At 38.4% G+C, this 21829-nt stretch overlaps 1 protein-coding gene and 1 long non-coding RNA gene across 2 annotated transcripts in view; both read right to left on the bottom strand.

The window, feature by feature from the left end:
* The window catches only part of LOC113079238 (B-cell receptor CD22-like), a 35469-nt gene extending 14688 nt beyond the window's left edge, over positions 1-20781 (bottom strand). Inside the window, exons 1-7 of the mRNA XM_026251454.1 lie at positions 20760-20781; positions 19668-19724; positions 19276-19376; positions 6799-7057; positions 6452-6700; positions 6100-6354; positions 5758-5993 (exon numbers count right to left, since the gene is read on the bottom strand). Coding sequence (XP_026107239.1) covers positions 5758-5993; positions 6100-6354; positions 6452-6700; positions 6799-7057; positions 19276-19376; positions 19668-19724; positions 20760-20781 — 1179 coding nt within the window. The remainder of the gene's footprint in view (positions 1-5757; positions 5994-6099; positions 6355-6451; positions 6701-6798; positions 7058-19275; positions 19377-19667; positions 19725-20759) is intronic.
* Positions 3251-4249, bottom strand: LOC113079260 (uncharacterized). Its single transcript, XR_003281674.1, has 3 exons — positions 4176-4249; positions 4011-4070; positions 3251-3508 (listed from the first exon to the last, which is right to left on the bottom strand). It is a non-coding gene; the product is annotated as an uncharacterized LOC113079260 (long non-coding RNA).
* Positions 20782-21829: the final 1048 nt, after the last annotated feature.

Raw genomic sequence — 21829 nt, 5'->3', positions numbered from 1 at the left:
GCAATTTAAAACAATTGTGTTATTGTTTTACAGCAAACATTTGTGCAATGCTGATACAAAGCTTGATTATACTCTAAAATAAAATAATTTGTGGCTTAGTGGTTAAAGAGAACTGTAAGCACTCTCACAAAAAAGAAACACATCTCATTATGCAAATGCCACCATAATGCTTCAAATATTAAAGAATGAAAAAAAAAAAAAAAAAATCACAGTTTGGGTTTAGGCATTTAGCCATGACCATTTATCATATGATCCTCAGCAGTGGTGACAAATAATTATACATACTGCAGTGCATTATGGGAGTCTTTCATGTATTGCAACATAAAGCATTTTGTTGATTTTAAACATTGTAGAGATTCATATGCTGATTCTTGATATCTGTGTGTGTATTTAAAAGCACTGGAGTTCAAAATTCTTCATGTGTTACACCAATTTACACTAATACACTTTGATTATTAGAACAATGCTTTTTTGTGTATGCTGTAGTTTCACTAGGCTAACTCAAAACCTAAACATGTGATGTCAAAAAAAAAAGAAAAAACATTATTTGAGACATAGTTAAGCCAGGCCATTGTGACAATGTGTTGTTCATATATCACAGCTTTCTCTTTGCCACAACACTACATGCATAGCTAAAGAGAGTGATCTATCACAACAAGTCATGGCTCAAGAAAACAACTAAACCAAACACTGATCTCCATGATGGTGGCATCATTTTAACCAATACAACATCAACATATGATCCTCTGTAATTCTCAATAACAGCAGGTGTTAATCATTAATGCACAATCATCATTTATTTAGTTACTTACATAGCTCATTAACTTTAACTCTTTAAGGACTTGGGATTTGACTCAAGACTAGTTTTTGACTTGGAAGGAATGACCTCTGGTGAAATCATCTGCTGAGTTCATGGGTGGAACAAAAGTATGGCAGGACTTTTACTCTTTGGCCACTGGACTATCCACCTCTGCTGACTGAACTGCTGTGAAGAGAGAACTGAAGATGAACACCGAGCCGAGCCAGATAACGAAGGTACACGCAAACTGCTGGAGCGGTTCTCGTTCTCGAGTCAAGAATCGGTTGCATCGGTTTTCTGATCACCAGCACACTGATTTGAGAGCTGTTTCTTTTGGATGTGTCTGATTTTAGAACCAATGAGCTGATGATACAAGCGTGTAATTTTTCAAGAGGAAAAAATCTCCATAAATCAGTGAGAATCAATGAGAATATATCCTTTAAATGAGTCTTTGGGGTGTACAACAGTATTAATTAAACTAAAATCAAGTTCTCTTTATTTTTTTATTTTTTTTGTTGGCATCTGCCTAAAGCGGATAATATTGAATATGCACATTGCATGCAATATGTGATGTTCCTTCTGTATATTGTTTATGTTACTCCACGTGAACTTGTGAATGGCCCCTATAGAAATAAAGCATCTGAAATGGAAACTGAAATATTAACCATATACAATTCACATATTAATATTTACACATTCCCACTTAAGTCTGATGTCCAGCAGGTTTTAAATTGATTTCACAATTAACACAGTTTGTTTTGAAAATGCCCATCAGAGGTGTAAACTCCAGGGGTCAGAAAGTAAAAGTCCTGCCATATTTTTATTCCACCCATGAACTCAGCAGCTGATTTCACCAGAGGAGGAACCAAATCATTCCTTTCAAGTCACAAACTAGTCTCAAGTTAAATCCTCAAAGAGTTAAAGTCAATGAGATAATTAAGAAACTTTTTGTGCATTAGTGATGAACACCTGCTGTTATTGTGCGTTACAGAGGATCAGATGCTGATGTTTTATTGGTTAAAATTATGCCAGCATCATGGAGATCAGTGTTTGCTTCAGTTGGGCTCTTGACCTTTGGCTTCTTGTGTTACGTGTATCACTGTAAAAGTTAATGTGCTGTTATAAAGCAGTGAGCTAGGTGCTGTACAGAAAGCCACTACTAGCTGGATTTACATTATTAAGTAATTATTAAGCACCACCCTGTTTATTTACAAAACAGCTTTATTTAATTTAGCATATGTTCAGTTTTTTTTTTAATAATCTACCTTGTGGAACTGCCACATACAAATGAACTGCTGATTTAATATTTACAATGAATTAATTTGAAATCTTATGTATGTAATGAATATTTATTTTTGAAGCCTTCTTCTAATAAGACACACAGACATCATGACCCAGCCCCCCCCCCCCCCCCCCCCCAATATTTAGGCAGTAATAATATGTTAATTTTTTTTTAATAGGCATTTTTTTTGCAGTTCAGCAATAGTTGAACATCACTTAATAAAACAAAGAAAGGCACTTTCATGATGTGCATTTCAATGTTTTAGAATAAATTAAGATAAATTTAATTTGCTATCTCAAGTTTTCTATTCAGCAGTGTGTTAATGTTTACTATGTAACACAATCGCAAAGGCTTAACAGTAAATTAGTTTATTTCATTAAGAGGGTCAAGAGCCCAACTGAAGCAAACACTGATCTCCATGATGGTGGCATAATTTTAACCAACAAATCATCCGATCCTCTGTAATTCTCAATAACAGTAGGTGTTTATCACTAATGCATGATCATCATTTAATTAGTCACTTAATTATCTCACTAACTTTAACTCTTTTAGGACTTAACTTGAGACTCGTTTCTGACTTGAAAGGAATGACTTGGTTCCTCTGATGAAATCATCTGCTGAGTTCATGACTGGAACAAAAATATGGCAGGAATTTTACTTTCTGACCTCTGGACTTTACACCTCTGATGCCCATGCAAACTGAAATGTTTCTTCCTGTTTCCTGGGTGCTGCCCACACAAGACAATATAGACATCATACCATGATCCAATGGAATTTATTTATAATAAACCCAAAATGCTTATAAAAAAAAAACAAATAATAATACAAAAAAAAAAAGATTAATCAGTGATTCATGGATTTTTTTTTTTTTTTTTTTTTTTTTGCATTAAGCCTAGTAGGGCATTTTCACAGTTTCACTTGTTTTTGCATAGAAGAGATGTTCAGGTATATAAAAAAATAAAAATAAAAAATAAAAATAAAGTTTTTGTTGTTGTTGTTGATGTTTTACATTGTCCATCATTTCTTTCTGGAAACATTTTCAGAAGAATTTGAAACATGTATTGAGTAAGATTATATTTCATCACTTTGACCACAGACGGACATCTTATTCTTAAACACCCTTGAGATATTTTATTTTAAACTTCAGTTTACTGGCAAAAGAGAACTGACAGGATCTAGTGGGTAGTAGAGGTGGGTGGCACAGGAAATAACCCCATCCAGAAAACCAACCTCTGCAATGAATCAGAGCCCACTGACAGTGTCTCAACATATGTCACTAATCAGAATCTTCAAAACTATGCCTGTGTTTGTAATGACAGTCGGAGAGTATTATAGGTAATACAGTAATGCATGAACTGTGAAATTCCTGTCAGTGTTGTGTGTGACTAATACAGTTAATACAGGATGTTTTGGTTGCTGCTGCATACCTGTTAAATAAACGAACAAGAGTCAGAACAAGGAACCGCATGTATCGTCTTTTGAGTTAATATCATCTTAACATTACAGTGTTTTCCTCAGCTCTACAGCACCACACATTTATCAAATGTGATTCTAGTGATGACCTAACACTGAAAAAAATAATACATTTAAATAATAAATACAAATTGCTTTCTCACGTCTGGTGTTGACAGCCTCAGACTACATCTACATTGATCCAGATAAATTTATAAACACCATTTTCATTAAAAAATGTCCAAACTAGTGTTTTCAAGAGATTTCTAAAAGTTTCTCTTGCACACTGGAAGTAAGAACAGAAACTAGCTACTGGAAATATATACACTGATTCTCTGCTGTAAGTATTAAAGACATACTGCTGCGGCACAAATAGCAATAACTCATATAATCCATACTGGAACAGAAGGAAAACACTGTTTAATACTCATTGACTACTGATGATATATTGAGAAGACCTCTGGATCGTATACTTACTGTCTGATTCTGATATTCAGAAGAGCCCGACTGATGAACAGCAGCTCTGGGATGGACAGACTATGTGAAAGACACATTGATTATTTAATAGATGAAATCACTTTTTAATGCACAAATTCTTTTGCACATGCATGATTATGCTGTAGTTTTTGAGATTTTACTTACTGTGAGTGTGTTGTACACATCAGAAGAACTGGACTTGAGATCTAGAGTCATATATGTGCTTGTACTGGGATCATTGTTCTACAGGGAATGAGAGATATAATACAGACATCTTTATACAAATGAAGAAATATAATTTATATTGTTTCACATTTATTTATTTGTTTATTTATTTATATATCTGTGTGTGTGTGTGTGTGTGTGTGTGTGGTGCATTAATCATCTCACCACATACTCGTGTACAGCAGATCTTCTGTTCATGCTTTTCCTCTGACTGTCAAAAAAGGAACAAAGAGTTAATTGTTTCATATATATATAATTAGTAATCAAATATCCTTCTGCATTAGTTTGAAAGTAAATAATGTTTATATACTCCTCATTGTGTTATTTACATTATAAATATTATAATGATGATGATAAACACTCCTCCAGATGTCAATGTGATCACAAACACTAGATTCCCAGCAGCACCATGATGAACTGAAAGAGGAAGATCATCAATAATTAACAAACCGATGAATGATGTGAAGACACAGTAGTGTGTTAAAGAAAACATATGATGCGATTTTAAGTTTACATTTCTCTTGAGAGTGTTAGAAGCTGTTTGTGAACAGATAAGATCACTAAAGTTGCAAAGACTAAAGTCTCAAACCTAAAGAGATATTCTTTATAAAAGTTAAAACTTGTCCACACCCTCCTAAAACACCTTCTTTAAACACACCCCCACTACATCACTATGTGGGTAGATTTGCATTACGTTGCTTAAATATTCATGTAAAGGAGTAACTTTGATTCTCTGTAGTATTGTTGTCGTGGAGATGCTATGTTTTGTTGTGAAAGTGAAACTACTTTGTTCGGGCTTCCAAAAGAGTACACAACTAGAAATCATTGGTTAAGTTGTATTTACAGCACTGTTCCTGAACAGTTCAAATCAAATATACTTGTGTGTGTGGAGCACATTTTACAGAGGACTGTTTCTTGAACCTGGAGGGTGACTACAATTCCGTCTGTTCTGACTCACAGCCTGTAAGTATGTTTTCATATTTAAATATTTTGTGACATATGATTCAAATGTGAGTTTTGAGTGTAGGGTAGCGCTTGCTGTTTGTTGCTTCTTGGATCAAAAATGCAGACATAATTTTATATTTACGCAGCATGATAAACAACGCAATGCATAAAAAGATAGTGTAAGTCATTATAATCAGTAATTATGTCCCCACTTGGTGCAAAAATGGCTTGTTTTTAATGGGTTTCATCGGATTTATCTCCTCGCACTGGGACACAGCATCACAGTATGGTAAGGGGTGTAACATTTCCATCACACGCTTGAGGCATTCAGCCAATCACAATGCACTGGATAGCTGGTCACTTGGAGCACACCTCGCTTTTCAGAATGATGAGCCTTGTGAAAATCAAGTTTCAGAAAGGTGGGGCATTAAGGAGCAACAATGATGTACAGTATGTGTAAAATCATATGTTTTGGAACCTTAAATGGCATAAACACATTGCATTACACCAAACACACAAAACAATGTTATTTTTAGCAACGCCTTATGACCCCTTTAATTAAACCTTCACCTGTGACAGTAACAGCGTCTGATCTCTGAGATCCGTGTTGATTGTGAGCCTCACAGTAGAAGCGTCCACTCTGTAGTGCACTGAAACTCTGTCCAGATCCAACAGAGGAGCTTTGATTCTCCTGAAACCAGCTGAAGTTCAGAGCAGGAGGGTTTGAGTCACTGCTGCAGATCAGAGTCACTGAATCTCCTTCCAAAAATTGACCAAACTGAAAGATGGACACTGAGGCACTCTTTGGAGCATCTAATGCAGGAAAAAACAGAGACAGTATCATTATCAGTAACAACAGATTTGGGATGAAAATTTTTAGAGGATTAAATACATATTTATTGAAGCATCATTAACTCACACATGACATTTAAAGTCACAGCTTCAGAGTATTTCTCTCCATGTTCATTACTGGACTTGCACTTGTATTCTCCACTGTGGTCAGAACTGATCTTTAAGATGCTGTAGATTTTTCCAGATCCTACAAATGTTCTTCCTTTAAACCAGCTCATTTCTGCAGGAGAGTTTGAATCACTGCTGCAGATCAGAGTCACTGAATCTCCTTCCACTATTATATCAGATGGACTGATGGACACCGAGACACACTTTGGAGGATCTTAAACAGTCATCATTTAAGTTTAGTTACAGACACAAACTCTACAAATTAAAAAGAAAGAAAGAAAGAAAGACAAGGTGACTGAATCTGTACTCACAGGTGACATTGAGCTGAACAGCAGGAGAGATGTAAGTGTGTCCCTGTACACCACAGCTGTATCTGCCTGCATCCTCTCTTCTGACTGACTGCAGCAGGAGTCGATTGTTTCTGTCTCTTCTCTCAGTTAATGGCTGTGAGTTTCTGTACCAGATGAATGTTGCTCTGTCAGTCAGAGTGCAGCTGCTGTTACATGTCAGACGGACTGAATCTCCCTCTGTCACTGTCTCAGGAGACTCCACCTGAAGATCTGAACACAACACACACATTATATCTAGTGCTGCTGTCATACACTGATTATTATTCAACATAATGCACAGAAGAAGAGTGAAACCTCATCAAAGTCACCTGTGACAGTAAGAGACACTCCTGGATTACCAAACAATTCCTCACGATGTTTATTAGTGATGAATCTGAAATAGTAATTTTGTGAATCCTTCTGTGTCACATGACTCAGTCTGATGGTGCAGTTATTGTGTTTATCTCCCAAATACTGAAGCCTCTGACTGTATTCAGGGTCCTTAGACAGATCTGTATACTCAGCTTCATATGAGTCTTCATATTCATTTGTTTTGGTCCAGAACACTTTCCTGATCCGATATCCACACTGAAAAAAGTAATAAGTAAAGTTTTTGCACAAGCATTTTTCAAGTAAATTTAACACATTTGGAAATTAAGTAAATCTACTTAACTAAGTTAAGTAAAAAAAAATAAAATAATAATAAGTACATTTTATTGAGTAAAATTTTATTAAATAATATTAAATGAATGCATTTAGCAGACAGTTTTATCCAAAGCAACTTACAGTGCATTCAGGCTAACAATTTTCACCTTTCATGTGTTCCCGGGGAATCGAACCCTCAACCTTGCACTTGCTAATGCAATGTTCTACCACTGAGCTACAGGAACACTTCAAGATCTTGTGAAAAATATGTGAAAATTTCACTTACTTACTTTTTTATTTTGGAAAAGTTTTTACACTAACAAAAAACCCGAAACAGATATTCTAGAAATTTATAAATGTAAAATAATTTTTTTCAAAACAGTTTTATCAAATGAGGGTAAATAAGTCTCTGAGATCTGACTGAGGAGGTATGAGTCGAGACTGAGACTATCGCGAGACTGTGGGTGAGAACCAACACGCAACGCAACGCAAACATTGGATACTATCAACGTCACTCATTTATCAAAACAACCTTCACCATACTGGATAACCAATCTTGTCAAGACCCGGATAACCTGTTCAACTTCATTGACAGCTATTTCTATAATCAGGACATTATGTCAGAACCAAACAGGAAAATATGCAAACGGGATTCATCCACTGAAACAGACGAAGAAACTACAGTCGAGGTCAGTGTACTCGCATCCATAAACTCCAAACTTGCCATACTCAAACTTCTCCATATAGACATCCGTGGTCTGAAAGCTAGTCTCGAATTTTCCCAATCTCAAATCGAAATTCTAATGCTAGATAACATCGAAAAAAAAAAAAAAATGCATCACACCTCTCCACTCAAGTCACAAAACTCACCAAAGAAAATCAAATTATGCAAGAAACCATATTGCACATCCAGTGCCGCAGCATGCCCGATAATCTCATATTTTCTGGAATAAACATACCTCCACAAAACACATCCGATGATCCAGAGAAGGCAATACGAGAGTTCATGCACGACTCGCTCAAACTGCCTGCAGCAACAGTTGAGGAAATAACTTTCCACCGAGTTCATCATCTTCCATCCAAAGACCCCAAAAACCACCTCCAATAATCATTAAATTTGAAAAATATAAGCACAAAGAACTCGTTAAAAGCAGAGGAAATCACCTGAAGAACACCACATATGGGATGTACGATCAGTTCCCCAAACAAATTCAAGATCGCAGATGAAATCTAGTCCGGATGATGAAGCGTTTCCTCGAAGAAGGAAAGCAAGCTACATTATCGGTAGACAAACTTTACGTGGATGGAACACTCTACCATGATCCAAACATCACTACGTGGCTGTATCCTAACTAAACTTTCACTTTCCATTTTAACACTGACTGTTCCAAATGCATTCTTTATAGCCATACTGCCATAACCTGTTACATATATCATTCATCATGCCAATAGTTATTACTGAACTCTGATTATAGACCCTGATGTCTCTTCTTCTTTTATTCTTTCTTTTTTTCTCTTTTTTTTTCTCTTCTCCTCTTTATTCTCTTCTATTCCCACAACGCCATGTCTGCATCCAGCAACACATGCATTGTGTTATTATCTCCTAGTTTTTTTTTTTTTTTTAAATTTCTTTCATGTTACTCGCCATTCTCTATGTCTCCCACATAGTGTATGTCGGTTATTTGTATATGTGTCCTGTCTATTTATGTGTAGACCAGCTGTTACGTCCCTTAGGTCAGGTGTGTGTGTTTGTGTCTGTCTGTCTAGATGTACTGCTGTTTCTTTTGTCTTTCACAGGTTCTGTGTGCACACCTGTCCTTTAGTTGGTAATCAATTAGAGGAACACCTGTTGGCCATCAGCAGGAGGGCGAGAGCTGGTATAAAGGGAAGAGAACCGGCAGAAGTGAGAGGAGAGGATGGAGAGCAGACATCTAGCTGGATACAGCTTCCTAGAGCTGGGTGATACTGAAGGGGCGTTCGTGGAGTTCCTGCAGTAGCGTTTGATCCTCGTGTTGGGGGTTTACTCTCTCGGTGGAGAGAGGGTGGTAAAGAGTAATGTGTATGCTCTTTCTTTCCATCGTTGTAGTTCTTGGTATCTATTATGTATTTGGGTTAATTCAATGGGTAAAATAAAACACCATATATACAGAAGATCAGTTTCCTTTTGTTTTTCAACCCGAAGTGGTTTTATTATAATTATTATGGTTGAAAACCTTCTCCTCTGGACCCTTCACTGGAGGTTCGTAACAATTTGGGGGCTCGTCCGAGATCTGGCTTTCTAAACACTTCGGGTTGCATGGAACAAAGTTGTAAATAGTTATCGTTTGGTGTTGAAATTGTTTTGTGTGGGGTTTCACTGTCCAGTCTTTTCAGACCCTTTCCCCAGCTAGTTAGAAGTGTCTAGCTAGGCTGTTCTGCAGTCTTTCCATCAGGCACTTGGTTGTTATTTTTCCTTTATTATTTTCGGGGCGAATCCTGGGTGGGGACGAGATCCCTGTCGGGGGTAGGTTTTCGGGGCTCCGGCCGCCGAAGTTTGCCTTTAAAGTCGCCTCGAGCCCGGCAAGCCCCAGAAGACAGATTAGGCTAAGTTTTGGGTAGGCAGGTCCTGGGGGTGGGTTATTCCTTTGTGGAAGCTGGTGTGTGACCGTTTTACTGTGTAACCCATGCAATCTGTTTCTTTTTTCTTGGGCGTGTCTACATTTGTTGCACTATTGGTTAGTGTTAGCATTTTAATTTGTTTCAGCCAGGTAGATATTGTGGTAAGGATGGCTGTGTTTAGTTTAGAAGAGTTTGTAGCAAACCCTACACTAGAGCAGCTGGAGGTATGTAAGAAAACTGACTTGTTTGCTATTGTTAAACATTATGGTCTTTCTGTGTCTAGCTCCCTGGTAAAAGCGGAGTTGCGAGCAGCTGTGACTGATGGGTTGGTGCAGAATGGTGTCTTTGGTTCATCAGATTTGTCTGTCGGGGCAGCAGTGAACCAATCTGGTACGGTGGTAAAGGAAGTGGCCATGGCACCTGATGTGGCAGATCCGCCCGGTGCAAAGGGTGATGAGGGTAAGCAGTTCACTCTGCCAAAGTATTATCCATTGTCCGCGGAGTCCTCTCCTACTTCTGGAGGGGACACGCGGCTGAAGGTTCGTTTGGCTCGGCTCCAGTTGGAGAGGGAGGAGCATGAACGTGAGCATCAGTTTAGGAGGGAGATTGAGCTTAAAAAGATAGAGGTTGAGTCGACCAGGGTGGTGGAGTTAAAGAAGTTGGAGGCAGAAACAGCTATAAGAATGCGTGAGTTGGAGTTACGGTCAGCGCATTTTCCAGCCACGTTGGACAGTACGGTGTCATCGGGATCCAATACTACTAGTAACTTTGATGTGAGTAAACATATTTCTCTGGTCCCTGTTTTCCGTGAAACCGACATTGAGAGCTATTTCACTGCATTTGAGCGCATTGCTGTTGCCCTGAATTGGCCAAAAGATGTGTGGGTCATCCTGTTACAGTGTAAACTGTCAGGGAGGGCTCAGGAGGCTTGCTCATCGTTGTCTGTGCAAGACAGCCGCTCCTATGAAAAAGTTAAGAGCGCTATTTTGGGGGTGTATGAGTTAGTGCCTGAGGCGTATAGGCAACGTTTTAGGGCTCTTAGAAAGGGGGTAGGCCAGACATACATTAATTTTGCTAGAGAACAAGGGATTTTGTTTGATAGATGGTGTGCTGCATGTAAAGTCAATGATTTATCTTCAGTTCGCGAGTTGATGCTTTTGGAAGCATTTAAGAACTGTGTGTCTGAGAAGATTGTTGTTTATCTCAATGAACAGAAAGTAACCACGCTGCAGCAGGCTGCTACGCTTGCTGATGAGTTCGCATTGACACACAAGAACACGTCCGTCAGACAGTACTCGTTCTCTCATGATGATACTGGAAAGAAGCCTAGTAACCCTCAGAGCATTCGTACTAGCTCAGGGGCACAGGGCGACAAACGTTGTTTTTATTGTAATAAATCCGATCATCTTATTGCAGACTGTGTTCTGTATAAACGAAAGCCTCAGTCTCCAGTTTCTAAATCACCAAAAGGAGTTGGGTTGATTAAAACTGTATCTACCTGTGGTGGTCAGCTTGTTTTGAAAGAACCTGATGAATGCTTTAAGCCATTTATTTCCAAGGGACTGGTATCCCTCACAGGGAAACCTGAGGATCAGTGTCCGGTCACAGTGTTGAGAGACACAGGTGGCTCACGCTCCTTCATCCTGGCTAGTGTATTACCATTGACTCCTCAGTCTGCTTGTGCCGTGAGCACTGTAGTTCGAGGGATAGGGATGAGTTTTGTGCCGGCTCCTTTACATTCCATTCATCTGCAGTCTAAGTTGGCATCTGGTTTCTTTCCTGTTGCTGTTCGGGCTCGTTTTCCTGTTGATGGTGTAGACTTTATCATGGGAAATGACATTGCTGGCGGAAAAGTTTATCCAGACCTAGAGGTGGTGGATACTCCTATCTCTGAAACTGAACCTGATGAGTTGGTTCAGAAGCACCCTAAAGTGTTTTCAGTCAGTGTATTGACTAGGGCACAGGTTCGTAAGAAGGCCCAAGGGGTGGATCTCGCAGATTCACTTTTTTCCTCTGTGTTTAGGGAGGACCAGCTGTCCTCTAGTGGGGAAGCAGAGAACAGTCTCAAGAAGAGTCCTGTAAGAGTTACTCACTCTGTCACTGTCTCTAAGGAAATATTGCCGTTAACCCGCAAAGTCCTTATCGAGGCACAAAAGAGTGATCTCACCTTAGCAAAATGTTTTGCCGCAGCTGAGTATGATGTTAGTGGATGTTCAAGTCAGAAGCATTTTCTTATTGAGGATGGAGTGTTGATGCGTAAGTGGGTTCCTCGGTGTGGGAGGGCAGAGGATCTGAGTGGGGGCTGTGACACTGTTTATCAGGTTGTAGTTCCAGCGGCATGGCGTCAGTACGTGTTGGGGTTAGCACATGACCATTTGTGGTCGGGACATCTAGGAATCACAAAAACTTACAATCGTGTGCTCGAGCATTTCTTCTGGCCAGGCATTAAGGCAGATGTAGCACACTATTGTAAAACTTGTGGGACATGCCAAATTGTTGGTAAACCAAACCAGGTCGTGCCTCCTGCGCCACTGCATCCAATTCCGGCTGTTGGTGAACCATTCAAGCATGTTATTGTGGATTGTGTTGGTCCCTTGCCTAGGACTAAGTCAGGGAATCAATTTTTGTTAACCATGATGTGCGTGTCCACCCGTTTTCCTGAGGCTGTGCCATTAAGGAACATCACCGCTAATGCCATCACGAAATCTCTGATTAAATTCTTTACTACTTTTGGATTGCCGAAGGTTGTACAAACCGACCAAGGTACCAATTTCCTATCTAAAATTTTCCGTCAGACGTTGAAAGCGCTGGGAATTTCACATTCTGTGTCGAGTGCTTATCACCCTGAATCACAAGGTGCAATTGAGCGTTGGCATCAGACGCTTAAATCCACGCTAAAGAAATTCTGTTTTGATACAGAAAGAGATTGGGATGAAGGTGTGCCGTATGTGCTTTTTGCTGTTCGTAATGCTAAACAAGAGTCTTTGGGGTTCAGTCCGACTGAACTTGTGTTCGGACATAGCGTGCGAGGACCACTTAAGGTGTTGAAGGAGCAGTTGGTGTCTTGCTCCTTGCCGAAAGTTAATGTATTGGATTTTGTATCGCAGATCCGAGAGCGGTTGCACTGTGCCACCTCCTTGGCAAAGAGAGCTTTGGCTCAGTCACAAGAATGCATGAAGCAGCGGTTTGACAGAAAAGTGGTTGAACGGCAATTTAAACCAGGTGAACAAGTGTTGGTGTTATTGCCTGTGCTCGGCGCTGCCCTTACAGCTCGTTTTTCAGGACTCTATGTGGTGGATAGCAAAGTGTCGGAAACTGATTACATCATTCTCACCCCTGACCGTAAAAGAAAGAAACGTCTGTGTCACATTAATATGTTGAAGCCCTATTACTTCAGAGACGTGGTTCAGGAGAAGCAGGAAGACACTCCGGAGACTGTTGCTCTAGGCAACACCATTGCTTCCTTGGTTTGTGACGGGGGGGAGCTTGACGATGGGTTAGCAGGGCTTGGTGAAGGTCATCAGGGTGGCAGGTTGCCCAATTCGAAGCTCTTGTCTGACCTAGAGGCATATTTGTCATACCTTTCTCCGGAGAAACGTGACGATGTAATGTTGTTAATAACTTCTCATCTCTCTCTGTTTAGCGATGTGCCGTCCCAAACCACTGTAATACAGCACGATATCAACATTGGGACAGCGGCCCCAATAAAGCAGCATGCCTATCGTTGCCCACTGGTTAAGAGAGAGATGATGAAAGAGGAAGTTGACTATTTAATACGAAATGGGTTGGCTAGATCTAGTTGTAGCCCATGGAGTTCCCCATGTTTACTTACTCTTAAATCTGATGGTACACTACGGTTCTGCACAGATTTTCGTAAGGTAAATGCAGTGACAGTCCCAGACTCGTTCCCTTTGCCCAGGATGGAAGACTGCATTGATAGTATTGGTCCCGCGGAGTACATCACTAAGTTAGATCTACTGAAGGGGTACTGGCAGGTGCCACTAACCCCTCGGGCATCGGATATCTCTGCGTTTGTTACCCCTGATCACTTCATGCAGTATACGGTTATGGCCTTTGGGTTGAGAAATGCACCGGCAACGTTCCAACGCATGATGTGGATGGTATTAGGGACTGTACCAAACTGTAATGTCTACCTAGATGATGTGGTAGTGTACACGGACGACTGGACCAGTCACATGTCGATTTTGGCAGAGGTGTTTCAGAGGTTGGCGGTGGCATCACTGACATTAAACTTGGCGAAGTGTGAGTTTGGAAAGGCCACCGTGACGTACTTGGGGAAACAGGTGGGCCATGGCCAGGTCTGTCCTGTTGACGCCAAGGTTACCGCTGTGCTAGCATATCCAGCCCCCAAGACTAGACGTGAGCTCCGTCGTTTTCTTGGTATGGCTGGATATTACAGATGTTTTTGCAGAAACTTCTCAGTAGTCATTGTCCCCCTGACTAGTTTATGTAGTCCCGCTGTCCCGTTTGTGTGGACGGACGATTGTCAACATGCTTTTGAAGCCGTAAAATCTCTCCTCTGTTCTGCCCCTGTCCTGGCTGCGCCAAATTTCTCTCTCCCCTTTAAGCTTGAAGTTGATGCTAGTGCTACCGGCGCTGGTGCTGTGTTGTTGCAGGATGGAGAAGGAGATGTTTGTCATCCGGTTAGCTACTTCTCTGTCAAATTTAAGAAACATCAACTGAACTACTCTACTATAGAGAAAGAGACCCTTGCATTGCTGCTCGCTTTGCAACATTTTGAAGTCTATGTTGGTTATAACCCATCTCCAGTTGTTGTATTTACAGATCATAACCCTCTGGTTTTCTTGTCTCAAATGTATAACCACAACCAACGACTGATGAGGTGGGCTTTGTTGGTGCAGGGTTACAACTTGGAGATCCATCATAAGAAGGGAGCTGACAATGTGATAGCCGACGCCTTGTCACGTGGGTGAAGTAACTCAGTCAAACTTCTAGTTTGAATTTATGGGGGGGAGTGTTACGTCCCTTAGGTCAGGTGTGTGTGTTTGTGTCTGTCTAGATGTACTGCTGTTTCTTTTGTCTTTCACAGGTTCTGTGTGCACACCTGTCCTTTAGTTGGTAATCAATTAGAGGAACACCTGTTGGCCATCAGCAGGAGGGCGAGAGCTGGTATAAAGGGAAGAGAACCGGCAGAAGTGAGAGGAGAGGATGGAGAGCAGACATCTAGCTGGATAGACACAAACACACACGTTTATATTTGTGTTCTGTACATCTATGCTTTGTGTCTATTCGAACGAGCCAGTCAGAAAGCCTGGAAACTACTATCACCCCTCCCCCTCCTACTACATATCATGGGTACCTATCTTAGGTACAAATAGCACATCTTATATACTATTAGTATTTTTATTTAATCATGCAAACACTTAAACTGATAACATGCAATGTACGTGGCTTTCACACCACCCCTAAAAAAATTAAAGTAATTAACCACCTCGTTAAATTAAGGGCAGATATTTGCTTCTTACAAGAAACACACTTAACGGATACAGAACTACAACATCTCCATTTCAAACAATTCAACAAAATATTCTCATCTACATATAATAGCAATCAAAGAGTCGTTTCTATCTTGATAAATAAAAGCATCAGCTACACTCTTAATTCCTCAATTTCAGATCCAGAAGGTAGATTTATTATCATCAATATATCAATCAATCACTTAACTTTTACGCTAGCAAACATTAACGCTCCAAACAATGATGACCCATCTTTCTTTCATAATCTCTTCTCTCTGCTGTACAATTCCACAAATCTCATAGTAGCCGGAGATTTCAATACTGTTCTCAACCCATCACTTGACCGTACACATAATCACAGTAACAGGCGAACTTGTCACTCATCAGAAGTAATTAAACAATACATGATGGATTATGGCCTTGGCGATAGCTGGAGAGCAAGAAACCCACTAAGAGAATATTCACATACCTCTTCAGCCTACCATTCTTCCTCTAGAATAGATTTTTTTTTTGGTTAGCAACTAGAGTTGGGTCTGAGTCCACCTTTGTCGAGTACGAGTCAAGACCAAGTCCACAAACGTCAAGTCCAAGTCCGAGTCCGAGTCCAAAAGGGGCCGAGTTGGACTCAAGTCCGAGTTCTTAAAGGCCGAGTCCGAGTCGAGTCCGCCCGAGTCCAGAAAGTAAATAAATTAAAAAAGATTATAAATTGGTATTGTAATTTTTTACATTCTATTAATATTTTAACCTTTCAACCCATTAAACCAATGGCAATATAAAAATGTAATAAAAAATACCACTGTTACATCTAGTCATTGCCATTGAACATTTTTATTTTATGTCAACAGAACTAGTTTCCTATCAAAAAAGGTTTCAAAGGTTTTATTGTATTACAAGTGCATGAAAATACAAATGAACCTGTTTTATTGTTGTATCACACTATATTGTCCTCCAGTTATATTTATATTTATTATATTTAATAATAATATTTATTATAAATATAATATATTTATTTGTGAACCCTCCATCCTAGAACACCTCACTCAATCCTATTCCATTATCATGTATAGCAAAATTGTTTATACACTTATTTATTTGCCAATTTGTAAATCTTATTAATTTATTTATTTTTTGTCTGTGTTGTTGTTGTCTCTGTGTACTTCCATGGAAGCTTATGTCACTAAAACAAATTCCGTGTATGCGTAAGCATACTTGCCAATAAAGCTCTTTCTGACTCTGATTCTGATTCTGAGTTAAAGCTGACATTTCAATTATTTAATGCCTCTCCCCCACATTTGACAGAGGTAAAGTGCAGCCAATGAGGAGATCCTTAATGATGACATTATGAATTTCCTGTTGTCTTGGGAGAACTTGCATCATAAAGTAGCACTGCTTGTTTGGCAAATTCTAGTCTTGCAAATCCTGCATTGCTGAGCTGTGCAGCATCTGTTGGTTGCTGCTGCTGTCTTTAGTACTCGGTTGCATCGGTTTTCGGATCACCAGTACACTGAACCGAAAACCGTTTCTTTCGGAGGCGTCCGATTTGAGAACCGACGAACTGATGATACTGCGCATGCGTGTGATTTTTCAAGCATTTTGTTAAACATCAGAAAGTGTGCTAAAATAACTTATATTATTATTATTATTATTATTATTTTTTTTTTTTTAAAGCATGTTTCTAATCTGTATATTGAAGATCATGTATGGGCCAAAGGGATTTTCTGGGAAGTTGGACAACAATTAAGACTCTAAAGACTCCATGTTTAATAGGAATAAGGGATGATTTATGAAATGTCTGTACTGTATTTGTAGTTAATGATGACACATTCACAAATTGAGTTTGTAGTAAACAGAACAAGAACATGAGTAGAGCAGCTGATGATACTGAACTGCAGCACGTGCCGGTTTTAGCGATTCAAGTCAAGAATTGGTTGCATCGGTTTTCGGATCATCAGTAAACTGAAATGAAAACGTTTTTTTTTCGGAGGCATCCATTCAAGAACCGAGGAGCTGATGATACTGCGCATGCGTGATTCAGCGTGAAGCCGACTGACTCACTGCGCGTCTGAACCGAACGGATTCTTTTGGTGATTGATTCTGAACTGATCCTGTGCTAATGTTATGAGTGCGGGTAATCCGAGGGCTTGAATGAAGGGCAATCTGACGAAACGTAAATTCATTTAATAATAAATACATCGCAATGGATTATTTATGGTTTCTGCGCTGATGACACCTAATTTACTTTATATCTTCAAGACTTAAATTCTCGTATGCACATTATTGTAGTTACTGTATTTGGGTGTGTTGTTGCAAAACTTAATTGTAAACTTTTCATGATTATGAGGTTTTTAACTGACTGAAATTATGATTAGTGACTTTATATATTTGAATGTTTGATCGACATCGCCAATGCCAGTCATTACCTCGAGCGTAAAAGAACCAGTGAACCGTTTTTTTTCAACCGGTTTATTGAATCAAACCGTCCGAAAGAACCGGTTCGCGGAAAAGAATCGAACTTCCCATCACTAATCCACATTGATATCCAGTGCGTGTGTTTCGTCTGCAAGCGTGAGATGATATGCTACTGCTGCCTGCTGGTGTGGTGCAGTAAAATGACATAAGGGGAGACATTCATTAATTTATCATCTCAATTTTATGCTGGTTTTATTGTTACACACGCGGACTCGACTGTACTCGGAATATTTTCCAAGTCCAAAATGTTCAAGTCCGTGTCAAGTCCGAGTACAAAAGTCTCTCACTTCTGGTTTAAAAGGTAAATAAGTCTCTCACTTCTGTCCCTTTAAACCAGTTTACAGCAAAGACAGCACGAAGGACTGGATGCACATGATAAATATTCTGCAATTAAGAAAACAGACAAAAGAAATAGCACTGTAAAACCCGATAAGTAAACTTTACTCAAACCGTTTGAGTAAACAGATTGACACCTAGGTACCTGATGGCTTTTCTTCTGGGTGTTTGAATTACAACACATGTGTTTTAGAAACACATGGTTATAACAGCCAGAGAAAAGACTAAGACATAAATCAAGGGTCAAGAGCACAACTAAAGCAAACACTGATCTCTAACATGGTTACTTCAAATGAAACAATAAATCAACATCTAAACCTTAGTTCATTCTCAATAAGATCTTCTGTAGACGTCTGACAGAAATAAAGTCAGTCTGGTTATTAATAAGTGGAGCTGGTGATGCTGTTTGTGGGGTTGTTTAATCAGATCTTGAGAGATTTCATGTATTTTATTTCAGTTGATTTCATCTAAGGCTGTGTCAGAAGTCAGTTGTAGTAGTTCTTGTGTTTCTCTTTTCTTCAGTGATTCTGTTTGTTAACAGCAGCTGTTCATCACTAATTCTCAATCAGCACTTAGTTAATCACTTAATTACTTAAATGCAAAGTTTTAAAACTTACATGGTTTAAATCAAGGCAATCTATTTACTCAAACGGTTTGAGTAAAGTTTACTTATCGGGTTTTACAGTGCTATTTCTTTTGTCTGTTTTCTTAATTGCAGAATATTTATCACGTGCATCCAGTCCTTCGTGCTGTCTTTGCTGTTAACTGGTTTAAAGGGACAGAAGTGAGAGACTTATTTACCCTCATTTGATAAAACTGTTTTGAAAAAAATATTTTACATTTAGAAATTTCTAGAATATCTGTTTCGGGTTTTTTGTAAAAACTTTTCCAAAATAAAAAAGTAAGTAAGTGAAATTTTCACTTATTTTTCACGAAATCTTGAAGTGTTCCTGTAGCTCAGTGGTAGAACATTGCATTAGCAAGTGCAAGGTTGGAGGTTTGATTCCCCGGGAGCACATGAAAGGTGAAAATTGTTAGCCTGAATGCATTGTAAGATGCTTTGGATAAAAGTGTCTGCTAAATGAATTAATTTAATATTATTTAATTAAATTTTACTCAATAAAATGTACTTATTATTTACTTAACTTAGTTAAGTAGATTTACTTAATTTCCAAATGTGTTAAATTTACTTGAAAAATGCTTGTTCAAAAACTTGCCAAATAAAAATTAAGTAAATTTACTTATTACTTTTTTCAGTGCAGTAGGGTATGTATAATTGCAGTAGACTGTCACTGTTGATCCCTTTAGTGCACAGATGTGTGAAGGACGGTAACGCACACCCCAATACTGGCCAGAAACTCCTGAAAAACACATTAAAGGGACTTCGCCCCAAAATTATTCTGTAATACGTCCTCATGTTGTCTCAAAACTTTATGCAGTCATAAACTACAATTCTTTTAGGCCAACTTCAGGCTTTTTTGTTTTGTTTCAGCTCTGATTCTGAAGTTTGCATGATATTGCATTTTTGATTAATAAAAAAAAAAAAAAACACTCGTATGATTTGCAGACCCCCAATTAAATAGTCATAAAGAAATGTTTTTTTCATTAGCAACATCATACTGTTTATTAATTGTCCAACAGGAGCAACTCACTGTGAATCACAAGCAGAAACACCAGACGAAGAGGAGAAGCCATTCTGACTAATATCACTACAAAAGAACACACACATCGTGAGAAACACACCATTTATAGCCTCAAAAACATAAAGCTTGAAATTTGAAAATATTCATAATTGTTCTCCAAAACAGCATTCATCAGACTATATATTCACATATTAAGCAGACTGACTCTTACTTTGTTGCGGTGTGTCTGATCTCCAGCAAGCATTCAACTGACATATTTCTTGTGCTTTACATTGTTTATTTTAAAATGATTAGTCAAATGTTTCTTCCTCTTTCTTGACTCCTGCCCACACAAGCAGAGGAACAAAAGAAGTAACAAACAATTCTGTCAAAATTGGTATTTGTCAATCAATCACAGTTTGACTGGTCAGTGAATCAAATTTATTTATATAGCATACAGAGTCAAAACCATGATCATTGTGCGTTACATTTATATACTACAGGGCTGTTGAATGCTTGAATCTGTTTGGCTGAAGAACATTCAGAGGTGGGCAATTATTTTCACGAACACATGACTTTGGGATCTTCTTTTTTTTTCATTAATGTTCAGCATGAAGGCATGTGACACTGCAATCCGGTCTATGGTAGTAGAAGACATAATAGTGGAGTGGGATGACTTTATAGTAAGGTAAATTTTTTATATTTATCAAAGGCTATAATTAAAACAAGAAGGCCTATACTTATTTTTTTATTCTCTTTTTCCTTTATTTGGCCGTATAACTCTAGCACTCTTTATTCTAATACTCTACTCTAATTTTATTCTTTAGACAACTTTTAGACTTGGACTCTATTCATTTGCTACTTGTTTTCTTAAAACCGAATCTTTTTTTTATTTGATCTGTTTTCTTTTTTTATTTATTATACTATTAATAAAAAGGTCTCGTACACAGACTTGCTCTATTCTTTTTCTATTCTATCTGTTTTCTGTTCAGTTATTATACAATAATAATAATACTAATAATAATAATAATAATAATAATAATAATAATAATAAACCTTGCTATGTGTAGTACAGTATATACAAATCCTCATTAGGTTGAAATATATTTTATGAGCCCATACTTCCATAAGACCACATATCCATAATGTGGTTATGATACAGCTCTCCCTTCAAGCTCTTGTGTTTTTCTCCTTAATCCTATTCTGCTCACAGGTGATTGGAGATGTAGGTAATGCGTACTGTAGATTACAGAAATGGTCAGGTTCAAACTTGATGAAAGTGGTCAGGTATGGATAAAAAAAAGGATCTTCACTCCTTTGTTTTTGTTCAGTCTTGACTCTTTCGGTTTTATTAATTTATTATGATAACAGTAGTGATGTGAAAACAATTCTTCACATTCAAATCAATTTGTTCTCAAAAGTTTTCTTTTTTTTGGACAGGGCAGTTTGAAGACATCTGCTGGTCAAACGCCTGTAAATACAAAAGAAATACTTGAAACAAGGTGAATTTATACAGTATAAGACAATTTAGTAACAGAGCAGTCCATGATATTTTCAAATATACCGTTCTGAAATGTTGCAGATTATATACAGGTTAAAGGGATAGTCCACCCAAAAATCTAAATTATGTCATAAATAACTCAACCTAATGTTTTTCCAAACCCATTTATCTTCAGAACACAGTTTAAGATATTTTAGATTTAGTCCGAGAGCTCTCAGTCCCTCCATTGAAGCTGTGTGTACGGTATACTGTCCATGTCCAGAAAGGTAAGAAAAAACATCAAAGTAGTCCATGTGACATCAGAGGGTCAGTTAGAATTTTTTGAAGCATCAAAGCACCAAAAATAGCAAAAACAATGACTTTATTCAGCGTTGTCTTCTCTTCCGTGTCTGTTGTGAGAGAGAGTTCAAAACAAAGCAGTTTGTGATATCCGGTTCGCGAACGGATCACTCGATGTAACCGGATCTTCCTGAACCAGTTCATCAAATCAAACTGAATCGTTTTAAACGGTTCTAATCTTTGATACGCATTAGTCCACAAATGACTTAAGCTGTTAACTTTTTTAATGTGGCTGACACTCCCTTTAAATACAAACATTCCATGTAATCCACTAAATGGTAAAGGTATTCAATCAACAGAAATCAGTAGTTTATGCTTTACTTTATTAAGCCATGTTTAATAAAAATTTAAA

This window comes from Carassius auratus, unplaced genomic scaffold (assembly GCF_003368295.1).
Source record: "Carassius auratus strain Wakin unplaced genomic scaffold, ASM336829v1 scaf_tig00027515, whole genome shotgun sequence".
In the NCBI taxonomy this organism is placed as follows: domain Eukaryota; kingdom Metazoa; phylum Chordata; class Actinopteri; order Cypriniformes; family Cyprinidae; genus Carassius; species Carassius auratus.
This window is presented reverse-complemented; position numbering and strand designations above follow the sequence as displayed.